The sequence below is a fragment of the Scomber scombrus genome, chromosome 14, assembly GCF_963691925.1.
Source record: "Scomber scombrus chromosome 14, fScoSco1.1, whole genome shotgun sequence".
Taxonomy (NCBI): Eukaryota; Metazoa; Chordata; class Actinopteri; order Scombriformes; family Scombridae; genus Scomber; species Scomber scombrus.
The window spans coordinates 4,490,024-4,508,086 of NC_084983.1; the positions used below are offsets into that span (position 1 = coordinate 4,490,024).

Consider the following 18,063-nt stretch of genomic DNA (forward strand, 5'->3'; position numbering starts at 1 on the left):
TTTGCTGTAGAAATCTGAATAGAAATACATAGAAATACTTATGAAATAGTTTAATAATCCTGTAGGGCAACAGCTGCTTGCTTTTTAGCCGGTTTTTACATGCATCGAGTCAACATGAATTAATAAAGTTTAAAAAGTAAAAAAAAAATGTGTCTTTGTCATAACTAACCATGCAAATTAGGTTATACTAGAATAAAGAAAACCAACCAACTCTGGTGTGTGTGTGTGTGTGTGTGTGTGTGTGTGTGTGTGTGTGTGTGTGTGTGTGTGCGTGCGTGTGCGCGCGTGTACAGTATGACCCAGGAGTAAGCTTGCTAGTTGCTGAAAGAAAAACAATCACACACACTCATACTCATAGAACCACAAGACTTAACCCCCTTGTAACCGCACTGACATCATCACTCCACAAGAGCACTTCATCAGCTGTAGCTGGAGGGAGAATATACCTTGTTTATTTTCTTTACACACTGGGTTTACCACACACTCACATGCTTGGTCTCACTCAGGGTCTATGGATCTCACTCTATAAATAGTGAACAGTGTGTATAGTTGAGAGGATGGGTATACATTTTTAAACTGTAACAAGAACAAGGACACTGTGTCACTGAAGCAAAACTAGGTCCTACCTAACTTATCCACTGCAAATCAAACTGATATGTGTATCCTGTTCAAAAATATGAACATAATAATGTTTAAAAAAAATGTCCAACTTCTTTTATCAAATATATTAATATGAACCATGCTGAGATGTATTTATTTGCATATACAGTGATATTTCGACCATAAAAGACTGTTGTAGTTCATGTAAAGGGGTTATATCCATAGACTGTATATGTTATATCACACTCATTGTGAGTTCAATAGTAAAAACTACAACGACCATAATGCCCAGCGGCGCAGCATGACGTCAGGGGAACACCTCTCACTGTGATTGGTTGATGTATTTATATACGTCTTCGCTGCACGGTTGAAGGTGAAGGAGGTCTTGCAAGTGTGTGCAGCAGTCCTGTCTCCTAGTCCAACATGTCATCCAGTGGACTTTTAACCATGCGGGCTACAATGTGTAAACGCCTGGTAAGTGAAGGTGTGGAAAACTAATAATGTGTGTCGTTTGTTACATTGCATAGGAATGCTAATGTTAGTAGTAGCCACAGTCCTGTCTCCTCCTGCTAGTTGCAAACACACAACAAGGCCTGCGTTCGCTAGTAGCAGCTTTGCTAACATTAGTGTGTGACCAGCAGCATGAAAACACCTGAGAACTGCTGCAGGTGGTTAGTGGTGACGTTATCTCATGTCACTGTAACCTTTACTAAACCAGCAATGTCAGTCTCTCAACTGTGTACGAATTAAGCTAGCAAACAAAGCAACAACAGTAACAACTACACCAGTAAACACAAAAAGGGACTTTTGTTTACTAGCACCCAAGTTTGAATGACAAGATATTAAGCTAAACTAGCTAATTTTAACGACGCTGAAGTTAGCTTCCAATTCAAAGTCAAGAGAAACATAAACAATGATATTCAAAGGCTGGTTCTCCGTTTTTGCACCATTTACACTTGTGTTAACGTGTTAAATGTAGTAGCAAAAGTCTCAACGCTGTTTGTGAAACTGAAAAAAGGGTGATTTCACTTGTTTTGTTTTTAAACCTCCATCCAGTTTAGAACCAGTCAAATCTGGACTATATTAACAAGGAAACGCTAGAGATTCATTAAAACTCTGTGTCAGAGGTGTGAAATATATCCTAAAACAGAAAATGGGAAGAGTTCACTGATAGTATTCCATCTGGACCACATTTAACCTGATTTTTTTCAGTTTATACCAATGGAATTAAGGTTTCACAAATCCCTAACTGTGTTTTAATGAGTCCCTGGAGTCTTCTTGTTAATCTGGTCTGGATTTGACAGACCGAAGTATAGTGGTTTTTAATCTGGATGAGGGGGAAAAAACAGTGAAATCACCCCTTTGTTCAGTTTTTAAGAGCAAAATAAAGATTTCACAGATCTGAAAGTGGGTTTAAACATCGTTGAGGCTTTTGCTACACTTTTTCACACGAATAAGTAGCATAAATTAAATATCATTTGTTTACCTTCACTTTCCCCTTAATCCTGAATCAGAAGCGACAGATCTAAAGAAAACATAAGTGTTGTCAATTAGAGCCATATCTGCTCTTATTATCTAACATAGCACACTTATTTCATACCTGTTTGCTTCAAAACTTGATTCATTTGAAAGTATTTGCTAGAAGTAAACTCTCATATGTGAGGTGTATTATCCTTATCATTGTCCTATCATTTTAGGCTCACAAGTACCTCTCAAGAACCTACACATCTCGCCCTTCACTCAATGTAAGTACGCTGACTGGAATTTGAAAGTCTTATCACAATGGATTGTTTGGGCTGAACACTGTAACAGAGACTTATAAATGGACGGTTTCAGGAAGTCGTCATCGTCAGCGCAGTCCGCACTCCAATGGGCTCCTTCAAAGGCAGCCTGGCAGCAGTACCAGCTACCAAACTGGGCTCCATTGCTATCAAGGGAGCTATCGACAAAGCGGGTATGTTCAGGAAGTTTACTCTGTAGAAAGAGTCGAGTTTTTTTATTCTTTATTAGTACACTAAAATTCATGGTTGATCTAACACCAAATGTAATAAATAACTTAAGTTTCCTCATTCTCGCACCTGTATGGAGCGCTGCGTCACATATGTCAAAGTATCAAATATCTGTGCATGTGTCTCAACTTTCGTGAATGTTTCTTGTTTTCAGGAATCGCTCCAGAAGAGGTGAAGGAGGTCTACATGGGTAATGTGCTTCAGGCAGGAGAAGGACAGGCCCCCACAAGACAAGCCTTGCTTGGTGCAGGTATGGTGACACTGTTTTATTCTTCTTCCAGAGAACTGATTCTTTCACAATATATACATGCATGACCACACTTACAAAATGTGAAACCAAAAGCTTTACTGCAGCTGCAACACAAGCAAGGTTTATCTTCAGTGGCTTGGAGAGGCCTCTTATAGCTTTATCAATGATACAAAATTAGAGGGAGGTTGTAAACTAATGTGACAATGTATTAAACACATTTACTATGATTGTGTAATCATGCACAACACATCAATGTGAAATAATCTACAGTAGCACCACTTTTTGAATATACAAATATGCATCAGTCCTGTGCCAGTCTGATACATACAAACACATACAAGCATAATAGAAGGTTATTCAAATGACTTTCAATTTTCATCCTTTTATTTATCATTGCAAATGAAACCATGTCTCTCATTGTGTCTCCAGGCTTGACCCTCGGTACTCCAGCAACAACCATCAACAAAGTGTGTGCCTCTGGGATGAAGTCCATCATGATGGCAGCCCAGAGTCTAATGTGTGGACACCAGGTAGCATTAAGCTGCTCTGCATGCTAGAAGCTGCTTGCAGTTACAGTGACAGTTCATATAGTACATAGTCATGCTGATTGTTGGGTCTGTCTTTTAATAATACAATGTAGATACTAGATTCTTCTAGGGCTGGACGATACATCAATATTATATTATGATATGAGACTAGATATCATCTTAGATTTTGTATATCATAATGTAATGATATGGCATAATTGTAGTTTTCTGAAGTAAGCAGACTGTTGTAGCTGTTCTGTTATTGGCCTTTACTCACTTGGTCATTAAATCCACATTACTGATGATTATTTATCAAAAATATCATTGTGAAAGCACCTTCAGTCATCTTCACAATATTGTTGCATTATCGATATTTGATCTCCTCACATATTGCATCTCTTGCCATTAAATAGGCTGATGATAATATGTATTGAAAACACATCTGATCTCAGATGAGATCATGGAGAACTTTATTGTGACCAAAAACGAGCTTTGTTTATTATGAGATGCTTGATATCTTCCAAGCTATTGCAGTCTTACAGTTCACACACTTTGCCTCCCTATGGCTGCAGGTAGTAAGTTTGGCATTGTATGACCAACAGGAGGTGAGCTGTTACTATAGCTAACACTGACTGTGTGATTTGTAGGATGTGATGGTGGCAGGAGGCATGGAGAGCATGTCCAACGTACCTTATGTGATGCCCAGAGACACTCCAACCTATGGAGGAGTGAAGGTGGAAGACATCATTGTCAAGGATGGACTCACCGATGTCTACAACAAATTCCACATGGTAACTGTCAACCTCCTGTTCAATATTATGTTGTTTTGCATGGTAATATGACACAATTAGTTCTTTAAAATTAATTTGAAATTTAAAAAAAACAGAATGCTCCTGTAAGAAATGCATGTATAATATTTCCAATACAACAATATTTTAAGTTTTGTAATTGTATGTAGTGTATTTCTGGTGAAAATAAAACTATTGGATTTACTTTTTCTTTATCATAACATGGGAATTTCCCCACTATAATAACACTCAATTTTAATGACACATGTTGAATTTGTACTTTCATCAGTTTCATAATTGATGTGTTTACCGTACTGTCTAAAACAGGGCAACTGTGCAGAGAACACCGCCAAGAACAGCAGCATCACCAGGGAGGAGCAGGACGCCTACGCCATCAGCTCATACAGCCGCAGCAAAGCAGCATACGAGGCTGGCGTATTGGCCAAGGAGATCGTACCAGTTAGCATTCCCCAGAGAGGTACAGGAAGAAGGCAAAAATCTGTTTTTCCTTTTTACGCACCTGGAGACATTTGTCATTTACACAACACAAATATCTGATGGTGACATGCTCTTACAGGCAAACCTGACGTGGTCGTATCCGAGGATGAGGAGTGGAGGCGGGTCGACTTCAGCAAAGTGCCCAAACTGAAGGCAGTGTTCCAGAAAGAGAATGGTAGTCATCCAATAATATAATCTTTCTTTCAATGAGTTGGGGGATAACAGGAGGCCACTTTCTGAGAGTTGTATATCTCAGAAATACAAACACTTTGTTTCCACAAAATCTTCTCCCTTGTTTTGCATCTAATTTATACAGAATACTCTAGCCTCTTGTTTAGACTCTAACAGTCACACACAGAAAGAGATTTACAACTTTATGTAACACTTGTGAAATACTTGTTTACCTTCCCTGCAATATTTGCTCATAATATTGCTGTGTTTGTTATTCTATCTGTGCTATTTTTCAGCTCATTAACTGTGATTAATGTGACCACATGTCTGTTTTGTCAGACACCAAAGAGACTCATTAGAAAAAAACAAAACAAAACTATGATGTTGCACACTTAACTGAAGAACATTTCTCAAATAACTTTTTATATTTGTACATTTAGTTCTGATTGGTCGCTTGCTTTTTAGGCACGGTCACTGCAGCCAATGCCAGCACACTGAACGACGGGGCTGCTGCTCTCCTTCTAATGACAGCAGATGCTGCAAAGAGACTCAACGTCACTCCACTGGCCAGGATTGTTTGTAAGCTACACACACACACACACACACACAGTAGAGGTCAAATATGAGTACAGTATTAGGAAAAATCATAAATAGTGTTTTTTTATGAATATTTATTTCGTACAAATATTTTAGAAAAAAAAAACAAGTCAGATAACACATGCGGGTCAGTAACATTGCTGTCTGTGTGTCATGGATGTATAAATAGCTTCAGGCCTCTGTGACTTTGTTATACCCGGCATTAACATGTGTCTCGGGTGATCCAATCACAAGTGACAAGTGGAGACACATTGCTGTTCACACCTGTTTGTAGCTGATCACTTGTGTCCAGATTTCATCACTGCATACATCACTTCCACAAGGTCAAACAGCCCCATTCACAGTTATTACATGAGTTGAACAAGGACTACATTTGTTTTTAGTGCAGGCTAAAGAGCTTAGATTGTTTCAAGAAATAATAAACGTGTAAAGGGCTTTTCCAGCTGTTCAGATTACTCCAGCCACTATATCTGTGCATTTACAAAAACGCTGCTACGTTCTGCATTGATGTCAGATTTTCCTGTTATGTCCTTGCCGGGGACTCTTTAGGACACATTGGCATTTACACCACAAACGATATGTGGTCAAATGTATCCCAGACCACCTCTGCTAGTGGATTGACTGATCGGTTTACTTAATGGTTGTTTACACTTGTATGTAGTGCTGTTCACTTGAATGAGATCACTGGAGATGCATGTTAATGTCAGGTGTAAACAGGGTCTGTGTGTAATAGAGCTGGGCTTTAGCTTAATAGTCTGCACAGTGGTCCATGGCCTGAGTTTGAGACCTGATGTGGGGACTTCCTTTGTTAAATAGTTTATTGATGACCATTTATTTTAATCATTTAATATACTAAAATTAGAAGTGTAATAAAAACAAGATTTTTACACCTATTTTAACTTTTATTCCAATCCAAATAATTTTGCTGCCTCAACAAATACAAATACTGGGCTTTCTGCACGTCTTTTACACAAACATGTACACACACACTAAGTGGTTCTTGCAAAGTTTAAGTTTAATTTGATATTGTAACTCTTGGTAGTCCTACAGATGAAGCATACAACTGTTGGTTTGCATTTATTCTATCTCAGAGTCAATAAGTTGAAAACAATAATAGATTTTTGTCTTTTGTATTTGAGCATGTTTAGGGGAAAGTATTGAGGAACAGGTGATATCAACAGGATATAATTGTAAAAAAATATATTTTAACACTTTTATTTGCATGCAGACATTCCAGTTGAACAACAGTCTTTCTCAGAGGTCCATGCATCAAGCTGTAAATCACAGGATTCATATGTTTGTTTGTTTTTCTTTCACATAGCTTTTGCCGATGCTGCCGTTGCACCCATTGATTTCCCCATCGCTCCTGCATTCGCTGTACCAAAGGTGAGGATGTTACGAAGGGCTTCTGGTGGCAGTGTATGAACCTGGAAATGTTGTATATTGCTTTTCTATTTTCCACTTGTACCTTTTTTTTCCTATTCTGAAGTGTATCATTATGAGTGTGTACGTTTCCAAAAAGTTTGTGGTAACCTTAACATACACTTTGTCATACAGAGTTTTGTAATCCAGGTTAAATCAGTGTTAATCAGTTTTTTTTTGGATCAACTGTTTTTATTTGATTTTTCCACCATTTCATATAACAAAATGAAAAAACATTACAATACAAACAAACATCCCCTTAAAGGGGAACCACTCCCACATCCAGAGTGTCCAGATGGTGTCTCCACAGTCCTGAAAAGTCCAAGAGGCACAGTCAATTAGTAATTATCCGAAGTCCAGATATAGAAATCCGTGTAAATCTGATTTTAAAACGGTGTCACACATTTTTTAAATTATGAAGTCTAAAGAATTATTTTATGAAAATCATACTCATTCAAGTCTGTTAGAACATCCTAACACTTCCTCTGTATATATATGTGTGTGTGTGTGTGTGTGTGTGTTAGGCCCTGGATGCAGCAGGGCTGAAGAAGGAGGACATCAGCATGTGGGAGATCAACGAGGCTTTCAGCGTGGTCGCCCTGGCCAACATCAAGATGCTGGGCATCGACCCTGCAAAAGTGAACGTCAACGGGGGAGCTGTGTCACTGGGTCACCCCATTGGGTAAGCAGCAGAGTGAGAGTGATGTAGACCGGCTTTTATCGGAAAATATTTGCAGTTGATATGATTAAAGAGATGCATCCTGTTATCTCAGCTGTGTATCCTCTACCTCTTCCTCTCCTCTGTGATGCAGAAATAGATTGTTTAATCAGAGCCAGTAGAGTGGGAGTTAAAAGATTCTACTCAAACTAACAAAGCCGTTGAACAAATGTCAAAAGTGACACATTCCAGGAAGTATGTTTGCATTTTAATCCCATATTCAAACCTATTTCTTAACATCACGGAAGCCAGAGAGATAACATTGATATTGTTGGCAGGGGTTTAACTGTGATTTAAGTATTTAATCATTTGTTTAAACCTTTTCAACTTTTTAGGTTCTTGTTTTTTCAAATAATTATCAAGTAAGTTAGACAACAAGCAAACATTATATTCACTCAAATGAGCTGTTCTCTGATCTGGACTAATAACATTGTTCTCTATGTACAGCATCTATAAAGTGCAACACCAAAAAGAGATACTTCAAACTATACTGTATACTGTAACTTCACTCTTTTACCATGCAGCGTTCCCAAAATCATTTGACACATGTATGGTTTGCTGTTTGTTATATTACAACACTAAGTGTGGGGGAAAATGAAAAGGAGGGGCTTAATGAATATAATTTGAATCCAAGGCAATGCAGGTTTATTTGTATAGCGCAATTCAGAGTGCTTTACATAAACCATAAAAGGCATCCTGACCGGATATAAAAGCAACACATGGCTATATAAAGACATTTAAAACCATTCAATTGGAAGTAAAATTAAGCTAAATTACAATAAGACCAACAATAACCCTGTATTTTGTCCCTAAACCATTCAGTGCTAAAAAAACAAAAACAAAACAGTAGTATTATATAATCAAATATTTGACGGACTGGTAACCACTGCAAGTTTTCCCAAATCCTGCTGAGACATGTCTTTTAATTCTTGATGACGTTAAAGTCATAGTAGGATGTAACTTTGTAACTGTCTTAATGTGGCTGTTGAAATTCAGGTCTGAGTCCATGACTACACCAAGATTTCTAGCTTGGTTTTTGGTTTTTAACATCATCAATTGAAGCTGAGCGCTGACTTCTAATCATTCTTTCTTGGCTCCAAAAATGATGACTTCAGTAATTGTTTATCTTTTTGGCATTGCATTTTAGACGGTCCCTGCTCACTCCTCTCATAACCAGCTGTACATAGAGAACGGTGTTATTAGTCCAGCTCAGGCAACGACTTGTCTAAGTGAATATAATGTTGTAGCTTGTTGTCTACCTCACTACGGAAGGAAAGAGGCGTCATTTGTGTTTCAACAACTTTTTGCTTATGAGTTATTGACATGTTCATCATTCACTTTTATTGTAGTTTCTGTAACGTGTTGTGGTGGGTTGTAAATTGATATTTTGCTTAATTTGCTTGTTTTGTCTATTTAAATGTTTTCTTAAATTACAACATATAACAATTTATAATATACAAATGATGTGATGTTGTGCATTATTACTTATATTTTATTTATTTATTTTTCTCCTGTCAGGATGTCCGGGGCAAGAATTGTGGGTCACATGGTGCACAACCTGAAGTCAGGCCAGTACGGTCTGGCAGGCATTTGCAATGGAGGTGGAGGAGCCTCATCTATTATTATCCAGAAACTGTAGGAAACCTTTGTGTGGTGACGACCTGGTAACTCCATATGATTAAGACTTCCATAAACTCCACTTTTACTATGAAGAATGCTGTTACAACTCCAATACCGGATGGCCTTACTCCAACTGTAAACTAGGACTCAACTCGCATCACGGGTTTAAAACACTCCTTTGTTTGACGATACGTCGAGTGCAAAAAAATACAATAATATTTAACTTTGAGTTGAAATGGTTTAATAAATAGTTTTTATGAAATCAGTGTTGTGTTATTGGTCTTTTGTGACTATAGTGTTGATGGTTAATTAAAAAAAAAATGACTCAAGTTTCACAACAGGAACATTGCTTTGGTTTTATTTTTATGCTAAATTTGAAAAACTGATTATAGGATTGGCACTGCAATTCTAAAGTTAGCCACTAGATGGGGCAATTTCTCTTTTTATGTTATGTGTATTGATAGTGTTGCAGTTGAGATGTCAGAGTTGAAGTTTAAGGTGTTTGCTTGTGCTGCCTTTGCAAAGCAGATTTGCTGTTGTTGCCATCATATAAGGTTCAATTAACCCATATTATAAAAACTTATTTTCCACTTATTCCTGTTTGGTATCTGAGCAATGCTGCTAATTTTGTGCAAAGGCATAACATGTGGAATGGGTATTGAATGAAATACTCAAATGGAATCGGTATCACTTTAAGGATACTTGGATCGGCACTGGTATTGTCATTTTTAAAAACGAAACCCAGCTCTAGTGATTGGGGTGAACTGACCCTTTTAAAATGATGATGATGTATACCAACATTCTCTACTCGTGTACATAAATCTCCCTTTAAAAAAAACAAAAAAACAACATAACTTCAGTGTCACCACATAAAAAGCAAAATAATATACACACTGAAGTAATGGGAGACCTGGTAAGACCCTCAGTGTTTACTTTAACTTTTTGTACTTCTTACTTGATAGCTTCATTGTATGAAAATTTAATTCAGGACTGGTTGCCTACATTAAACCTCGTGAATGTTTAATCTAATGCTGTGTTTTTGTTAAATTTGACTTCCCTAAACTACAGTTCCTGCTGAGTCTGGTTCCTCTGACGTGCAAACTTATTGTCTACAATCCAGCATTAAGTACTTTAAATACATAAAGCATACAAAGGTTGAGCTGATGTCACCCAGTAGAACATCATGTGCTTCACTCTGCAGCATTACAGCATGACTCTCGTCTTTCATTCTTTCCTTTTTTCCTGCCAGTTAGCACGCTCAAACATTTAGGTAAAAATTAACAGGGTCTAAAAGTCCTTTTGGCCATTAGTATTTTTAAACATACTTGTCCATTTGTTTGGACGTTACTGATTAAACTCAGGTGACACTTCTCTTTGGGAGGATGGACCAAAGCATATGTTATGTAAAAGGCAAATCTATTCTACCTTTTTATTTTAATCTATATGATCCTACTTAACCTAGTTCTTGGTATGTCAAATAAACAGTGAGTGCTTTTCACCTGTTCACTCCTCCTCTCAGTCACTAGGAGTGGCAGCTCTGGTTACTGGAAAGCATTGCTTCACGTTATAAACTTGCTTATCACGTCCCCCCTTTTTTTTTTTCTTCTTTAAACTTGCTGCCTTAATTAACACTTTATTTGTATTTTTAGGTGTGTATGCGTGTGTGATTTCAAAATTGAGCAGATTTTATGATAGTGAACCACATTCAAGGCTTGTTTAGCTATTGAATGTCTGCAATTTGAACAGGAAGTTGGCAAGATTCGCTGTAAAATGAGATGTTGATATAATCAGGTGTTTGCTGCTCAGCTGTGTTGACAACCAATGTTTTCATATTGGTTTTGTGTGATCTGTGTGAGAGTGGAGCTGGATATATGAGCTTGAAGGGGAATGACACTGTTGCTATAACTTCTTATGAACCTATATAACAAGATGCACAGGATCATGATGCCTTTATATCACATTTATACTTGATTAAGATACAAACGAGTGAACGGCAACTGCTGGATGGACGTGCTCCTCTGACCATTGTTTTCACTTCATGCACCTTATCTCTCAGCTTGACTGAGGACAGAAGATAATGAGTATCGATGCTGACCTCGCTGTTTGTCCAGGTCAGTCGTTCAAGTGCTGTATAAATCGAGGGGCACATGACAAGGCTGGACCTGCGAGCTCAGTTTGGAAAAGGTGTGGTCATGGCTGTTGATTACATGGAAGAATGGGCTGAACATGAGACAGAGAGAGAAACTGGGAGTGGAGAGACGGACAGAATCAGAGCACTGAAGGTATTTGTGGGAAGGGAATCTACCAGGAGAACTTAACTTAAAGTAAGTCAGCTTATGAGTGTTTATTGTGTTAAAAAAATGTTCTAATACCATCTACAATATGTATGATTATGGTATGTGTTCATGTGTTTTGGTAGTATATATGTTATTTCTTGTGGCCTAACATTTTAATGACAGATATTCCTCAAATAAAAGTTATGTTTTATGAACAAATTCTGCTTTTTTATGATTACTGCTTCATTCAATTTGGATTTATAAAGAAACAGCTTAACCTTTTCCACAGATTACCTCTCCGAGCTGTAAAACCAGTTTCAGTAATGATTAATAATCAGGTAAGTTCAGCTTCACACACAAAAAAAAGCAAACATTTTTTATTTGTTTTACTCTTGATCCGATTACATATTTTTCCACCTCTTAAAATTTACAACGATTCTTTGAGTTCAACCACCTGGTCACATCCCAGATTCCTACGTTTACCTCACTGTCTTCTCCTCTAGGCACATGGTGGAACCTATGACAACGTAGGGTTTCATCATGAGGAAGAAAGACCCCCTGCATTCGCACCGCAACAGGGACTATACCCTTCCCTCCCGTATGAAACCCCCAGCTATGTTGCATGCACTCCTCAAACAATCAATACCCACCACACTATGACGCCTGGAACGCCGCATAACATAGGACAAAAGAGAGGTACTGTAATATTTTATTTTGGTTTTGGCATAAGCCTTTGTGAGTTGATACCATGTGGAATAAAAAAGGCGGGTAAACAATGATTTCCAGTTAGCCGCAAGGCAAATACCTATGTATTGTTAGCAACTGTACTTTCACAAAATCATTAACTTGTTTTCACGTGACAATTGGCACTTTTTGTTCTACTAATACCAGTGATATAGACATTCATATGTCAATTTGGGAAGGTGGCTAAACTACAAAATAATTCACTGTAACCCACTTTTCAGACCTTAAATTCATCCCCGATTAATGATTATACCTTTAAGTGCTTTAACTACATCCGTGACCCAATGCAGAACACTTTATAATCTATGACTAATACATTATGAGGCTGCTTCGATCAACACCACAGAAACCTATGTCTCAACACTTGATTATGATAGTGTTATAGATTAAGAGGAAGTAGATGCTGGATGTACCAGTTCCACAGAAAGGTAGCAGTAATTTAAAACACAAAGTCAGCATTTTTTTAGGTCACGTTGTAGTGAGGCATGTCGCTATGTTGCAGGTTATAAACTTGTGTTAGAACCTCTTCCATGTTGTTGTTCTATGTTTTTTTAATATCTGCAACACAGTAGGCTTATCTGTTAATCCTTGTCTTTGCATGTGATATTATGTAAAGCTTGAAGTTTGCATTTGCATTCTTTTGCATACTGTACCAATTCCAAAGTCACAGCAGACGAAAAAGTAAATTTGTTCCTCTCCTTGCAGGAGCACCGAGATGCCACTGGAAATACATCCTGTGTGCGTCTCTATGTGCCGTTCTGGTCCTGGCGGTGGTCGGCCTCTTGCTCTGGTACTTCTGTAAGTTCATTTGAAGACATTTTGTATGATGCTCATATCAGTAGATTCATGTGTATGTGTGTAGTATACTGTATATTTATGTGTGTGTGTGTGGTGTTTTGCAGTATACTACCAGTGTTTACTGGGGAAGTCATGCGGTGGTGGTGGGATGTGTCTGAGCGCCTCTCAATGGTGTGATGGAGTCCAGGACTGTACACATGGAGAGGATGAAGCTCAGTGCTGTAAGACATTAAAATCAACACCTCAATCTTCCACATACTGCATCTGTCTTTGTGTTAGTTAACAGTATTGTCCTCTCTGCTTTTACAGTTCGCCTCCATGGGACCAACTTCATGCTGGAGGGTTACTCATCACACAGCCAGACTTGGATGCCCGTGTGTGCCGACAACTGGGACAACAACTATGGGCAGGCTGTGTGTGAGGAGATGGGCTACAATAGGTGCTGATTATCTTTTGAATGTCGTATATTGCACCTTTAAACTGACAGTTCCAGCTGAGTACAGTACTTATCCCATTTTTGTCCTTGCATCTGTCCCACAGGCTGGATTATGTGAATTACTCTCCAACTAATGCAGGTTCTTTAGCTGCAAAGGGATACATGAAGCTGAAGTCTGGAAGTGACTATGGATCAAATATACAGTCCCAGCTAACTACCAGGTAAACAAACCCACCTATCCACTGGATATACACAACACTTCAGTGATGAAATAAATTCCAACTGTGAGCCAAATCTGTTTCATTTCACAGTTTGATTTAGAAGTCGCAAAATAATAATGAGTAATTTGATTTTGATGATTCTCTTAAATGTAAATTGTTGTCTCTCTTTCCTTTTTCAGCCAAAGCTGCTCAGGAAACGCTGTTGGTCTTCGTTGTATTGGTAAGCTCCAACTTTTACTGGGATATAACTGCAACACTCAGATATACACTAAGTAATCTGAGTATGTGATGCTGCATGTGCAAAACATTGTTACAAGATTTAGCCACCCAGGAAGTGATCTAACTACCTATCTGAAACAACTTAAAGTGCCCCTCCAGCAGGGGCCATTAACGAATCAGACCTTTATAGCAGCTCAGCTCCTAATGAGAATTTGACATACAATGCCCTGTAAGTGTTCAAACTCCCTGCTAAATTACACATTTCAGTGGATAATGTAAATTACTTCAATACATAGTGGAGTGGTCTACTATAAAACCGTTCTGACCACTGGCCACTGGCCACCGGCCTGGAACAGACCGGCCGTTCGGGAACCCTCCCGAACCTCCCTATGGCCAGCCCGCCACTGACTATAATGTACGATAATAATTGTTCAGAATAAATCAGATTTCTAAAGAGAGGTTATGGTTAGATAGTTAATGAACCCTGAGGGAAACACAATATTAATGACAGAACTATCCAAAGTACATTAAACCTGTTAAAATAAAACCATGTGAACCTGTAGCAAAGGTGTTTGTCCCACCCTCTAACAGACAGGCTCACAAAATAATTAAAGCTGTATAAAAAAAATTTTAGGGAAAAAAATACAATAATAATTCACTTATTTTTAAATCAAATTAGGGGGGCTTGAGCACCCCCTAAAAAGGGTCTAAAATGGCCACTGCCCTCCAGTCAGATATGTGTTTTGCTTATTATTCATTCAGTTGGATGTTTGAACCTCACTGTGCAGAATGATGTATGTACACAGTTTGACACTAGAAGCTGTTTTTCACATTCATCTCTTGAAAGTGGAAAGTTTCCCTGTGCTCTCCTTAAATCTGAGTTTAAGGGCTGTACCTAAAAGCATGATTTGTGACATAACAACTAGTTTGGAGCCAATCATAGGCCAGTGTACAACTTACACGAGTGTGATGTGGAAACTTGAAACCTCCAGTGCACAAACAATGAGAATGGACTTTACAGTGAAGTAGATTCCCTTTGAGCTAAATACTAGTGTCAGAATGCTTACATGCTCACAATGACAGTGCTATAATGCTAACGGTTAGCTATAGTGTTTAGATGTTTGGATGCTAATTTGTACACTGAACGCAACGTACAACTGAGGCTGAGGGAATGTCATTAGTTTTGCATGTTTGGTCATAAACCAAAGTAAAGTACAAATTGAAAGTTTGACCAGTGGTAAATGTTTTTATATTGCTTTATATATCCAAAGTGCTTTACAGTGTTTTTCCACTGTAACTCACACACTCACATTTACACACAGTAAACAAACCAATGGTGACAAACTACCAATGTACTAGCAATGTATATGCACAGACATCTGGAGCAATTTGAGGTTCAGTATTTTGCCCAAGGTGCTTCAACTTGTGGACAGGAGGAGTTGGGTATGACAGTTGTTCAGTTATTTAACCCTGAACCACAAATGTCAACCTTGTAGTGGCACTAGAGGAAATCTGCAAAAACTGTTACAATCTCGTGTCAATCCATCCATTGTTATTGAGATATTTCATTCTCAACCAAAGTGTTGGACTGACAGTTTGGCTTGGCTGTTCCTAGTCTGACACTGTTAGTAAAACACATAGGAGATAAGTGTGTATTTTGTTAACTTATGATTGAGTCGTTTCTTCCATCCTCAGCCTGTGGACAGAGTTCAGCAGCCCCCACTACTCGCATCGTAGGCGGTACACAGGCGGCAGATGGAGCCTGGCCGTGGCAGGTCAGCCTCCAGATTCATAATCAACACATCTGTGGAGGTTCCATTATCAGCCCTTACTGGATCGTATCTGCTGCACACTGCTTTCAACAGTAAGCATCTACTGTCCAATCTCCTTTACCTGAATAGTTTTGTAGGAACACATCATTGTGTGATCCGGCTCCGTTTTCTATGCTGTCAGTTCGCAGTTGAATAAAAACACATTTTAACATAGTTATGACCTAATGTAATACAGTGCTTGTGTGTGTCATTATACCTTACTGCCCTTCCATAAAACTCATTACTCTGAAATTAAACTTGACCAACACAATAAGTCATGTGTTTGTAGGTAGATTACAGTGCCACTATCAAACATTTACATGTGCACAGGCCTGTATTATCAGTGTCCACACGTGACATAAATTATCTAATCTCAGGTTTGTTTTCCTCATGGTTGACTGTATTGTCTCGGTGTGTCCTTCATGGCAGGCACTCCTATCCCGGAATATGGACGGTACACTCCGGCAGTGTGAGCTTGCATACAATGAGCTATGGCAAATCTGTTAGTAAAATCATCAATCATGAAAAATTTGACTCGGAGACTAATAACTATGACATCGCTCTTCTAAAGCTCGAAACACCTCTGACATTTACAAGTGAGTACTTGCCAGTTTAATTCACATTTCATCAACTGAATTATAACAGTGTCAGATAATTTCTGTATTGGTAAAGGCAACGTTTGGAGCTTATAATCATTTGTGCCTCAGGAACAGTGAGTCCAGTGTGTCTCCCCAACTTTGGCATACAGCTGTCTGCAGGAAAGCAAGCTTGGATTACAGGATGGGGAGCCATGCAGTCATCTGGTAAGCCAAACACTTGGTGTATATCCTCACCTGATGCACTTTCCAACCCTTAAAATGAAACAGTTTTGAACATATACTTCATCCCTCACTGTAAATTATTTATTAAAATCTTTCCTGTCATCTGATTTTTAGGGCTTAAAGTACAAATAAGGTAGATGTGCATTATAATCCTTGACTGAGCTAACTGTGAGTCGACAATCATTAATTTTCTTCAGGACCGAGCACCCACCTACTAAATCAGGCTGAGGTGACCATCTACAGCAGGGAGACATGTAACAGACCTGAGATATTAGATGGAGATATCACTAAGACCATGATCTGTGCTGGCAAACTGCAGGGAGGAGTAGACTCATGTCAGGTTAGTATGGCTTCAACACACTCTAACACACACACACACACACACACACACACACACACACACACACACACACACACACACACACACACACAGTGACCTGAGATATTTATTATTCTTGTATGCCGCAGGGGGACAGTGGAGGACCCCTGGTAGTCAAGGAGGGAAATGTATGGTGGCTAGCAGGGGACACAAGCTGGGGGATTGGATGCGCTTTGAGGAATAAGCCAGGAGTCTACGGCAACGTCTCCTACTTTACTGACTGGATATATGAGCAAATGCAGGTATGTTATGTATAGTACTTGAAGAATGATTTTATTGTCATATGATAGTTATTTAAGCTTTTTGGGGGTTTTGTTCAAGGTAGGTCTTCTGTTTTTAGTGATTCAAAACTAAAGCTACGTACATTTTGGTTGAAGATGTATAAATAACTTTAGTATTTATTTATTCATCAAAAGTTATGTGAATTGGGGTTTGATTGATTCTCATTTGGGTGAGAATGATATATTAACAAAGAATATTTGATCCCATGTCCCAAATTATTGCTTGGAGCTACAAGCTTCATGATAATGTGCTAGATTGCTGCACATAACTCATGACATCAAACAGCTGTTTAATGGGGATGATGGCTAATGGTTTCAAGTCTAATTTAAGAAATTCAGTCCATAGTGGTGTCCTCACAGCAGATGTCTAATTGTAATGTTTTTTTTAATGTTGACAGGAATATTGACGGAGCTGTCGGTGAACATGAAGACATCCTTTTCCATTAATCAGTGTTCCTCACTATATCACACACTTTGCACTGTGAAGTTGCGAGGGAACTTATTAATCAGAAACATTTAGCAAAACAAACAAACACCGATTTTACTAATAAAACCAAATGTGTCACTTCCTTATTTTTATATGCTTATTACTACATATTGAATGTTTGTATTTGAACAAAATTATTCTATTTATTTACTAAAATACAATAAAACAATTTTTGCACAAAAATCCAAGTCTTCATTTTGACTTTGTATGGTTTGAGTCGATGTTGTGTAGAACTGGGCACAATAGACTTTTGCCTGTTTTGCCATGGCATCACACACTAACACCCCTTTAATTGTGTTAAAAATGGTTTAGTCCAGTCTGGTGTCTGAAATTGTCTTTTATCCCAGAAGAAGAAAACAGAAAAATGACAAAAGTGGTTGATGTGCTGAT

General features: G+C 38.3%; 2 protein-coding genes across 2 annotated transcripts; both read left to right on the forward strand.

The window, feature by feature from the left end:
• The first annotated feature begins 957 nt into the window (after positions 1 to 957).
• Positions 958 to 9,465, forward strand: acat1 (acetyl-CoA acetyltransferase 1). The gene is made up of 12 exons (XM_062433701.1): positions 958 to 1,074; positions 2,298 to 2,345; positions 2,437 to 2,554; positions 2,764 to 2,859; positions 3,289 to 3,389; positions 4,034 to 4,177; positions 4,502 to 4,652; positions 4,752 to 4,847; positions 5,309 to 5,422; positions 6,762 to 6,826; positions 7,387 to 7,544; positions 9,099 to 9,465. The coding sequence occupies exons 1-12, from the start codon at positions 1,024 to 1,026 to the stop codon at positions 9,217 to 9,219; spliced, it is 1,263 nt and encodes a 420-aa protein (XP_062289685.1). The 5' UTR covers positions 958 to 1,023; the 3' UTR covers positions 9,220 to 9,465.
• Positions 9,466 to 11,073: 1,608 nt separating this feature from the next.
• Positions 11,074 to 17,850, forward strand: tmprss2 (transmembrane serine protease 2). The gene is made up of 14 exons (XM_062433710.1): positions 11,074 to 11,524; positions 11,766 to 11,814; positions 11,980 to 12,172; positions 12,926 to 13,018; positions 13,123 to 13,239; positions 13,328 to 13,457; positions 13,559 to 13,675; positions 13,855 to 13,895; positions 15,590 to 15,758; positions 16,135 to 16,301; positions 16,413 to 16,508; positions 16,724 to 16,866; positions 16,995 to 17,147; positions 17,585 to 17,850. Exons 2-14 carry the CDS (start codon positions 11,800 to 11,802, stop codon positions 17,591 to 17,593), a joined length of 1,443 nt encoding a protein of 480 aa, XP_062289694.1. The 5' UTR covers positions 11,074 to 11,524; positions 11,766 to 11,799; the 3' UTR covers positions 17,594 to 17,850.
• The last annotated feature ends 213 nt before the right edge of the window (positions 17,851 to 18,063 follow it).

Bases quoted from the DNA above. Each gene is read 5' to 3' on its own strand.
- tmprss2 (XM_062433710.1), top strand. The intron at 12,173-12,925 runs GTACTGTAATAT...CTCTCCTTGCAG, and splicing joins TAACATAGGACAAAAGAGAG to GAGCACCGAGATGCCACTGG. The intron at 16,509-16,723 runs GTAAGCCAAACA...AATTTTCTTCAG, and splicing joins GGGAGCCATGCAGTCATCTG to GACCGAGCACCCACCTACTA.
- acat1 (XM_062433701.1), top strand. From the start codon at position 1,024: ATGTCATCCAGTGGACTTTTAACCATGCGGGCTACAATGTGTAAACGC. The intron at 2,346-2,436 runs GTAAGTACGCTG...GGACGGTTTCAG, and splicing joins CATCTCGCCCTTCACTCAAT to GAAGTCGTCATCGTCAGCGC. The intron at 3,390-4,033 runs GTAGCATTAAGC...TGTGATTTGTAG, and splicing joins GTCTAATGTGTGGACACCAG to GATGTGATGGTGGCAGGAGG.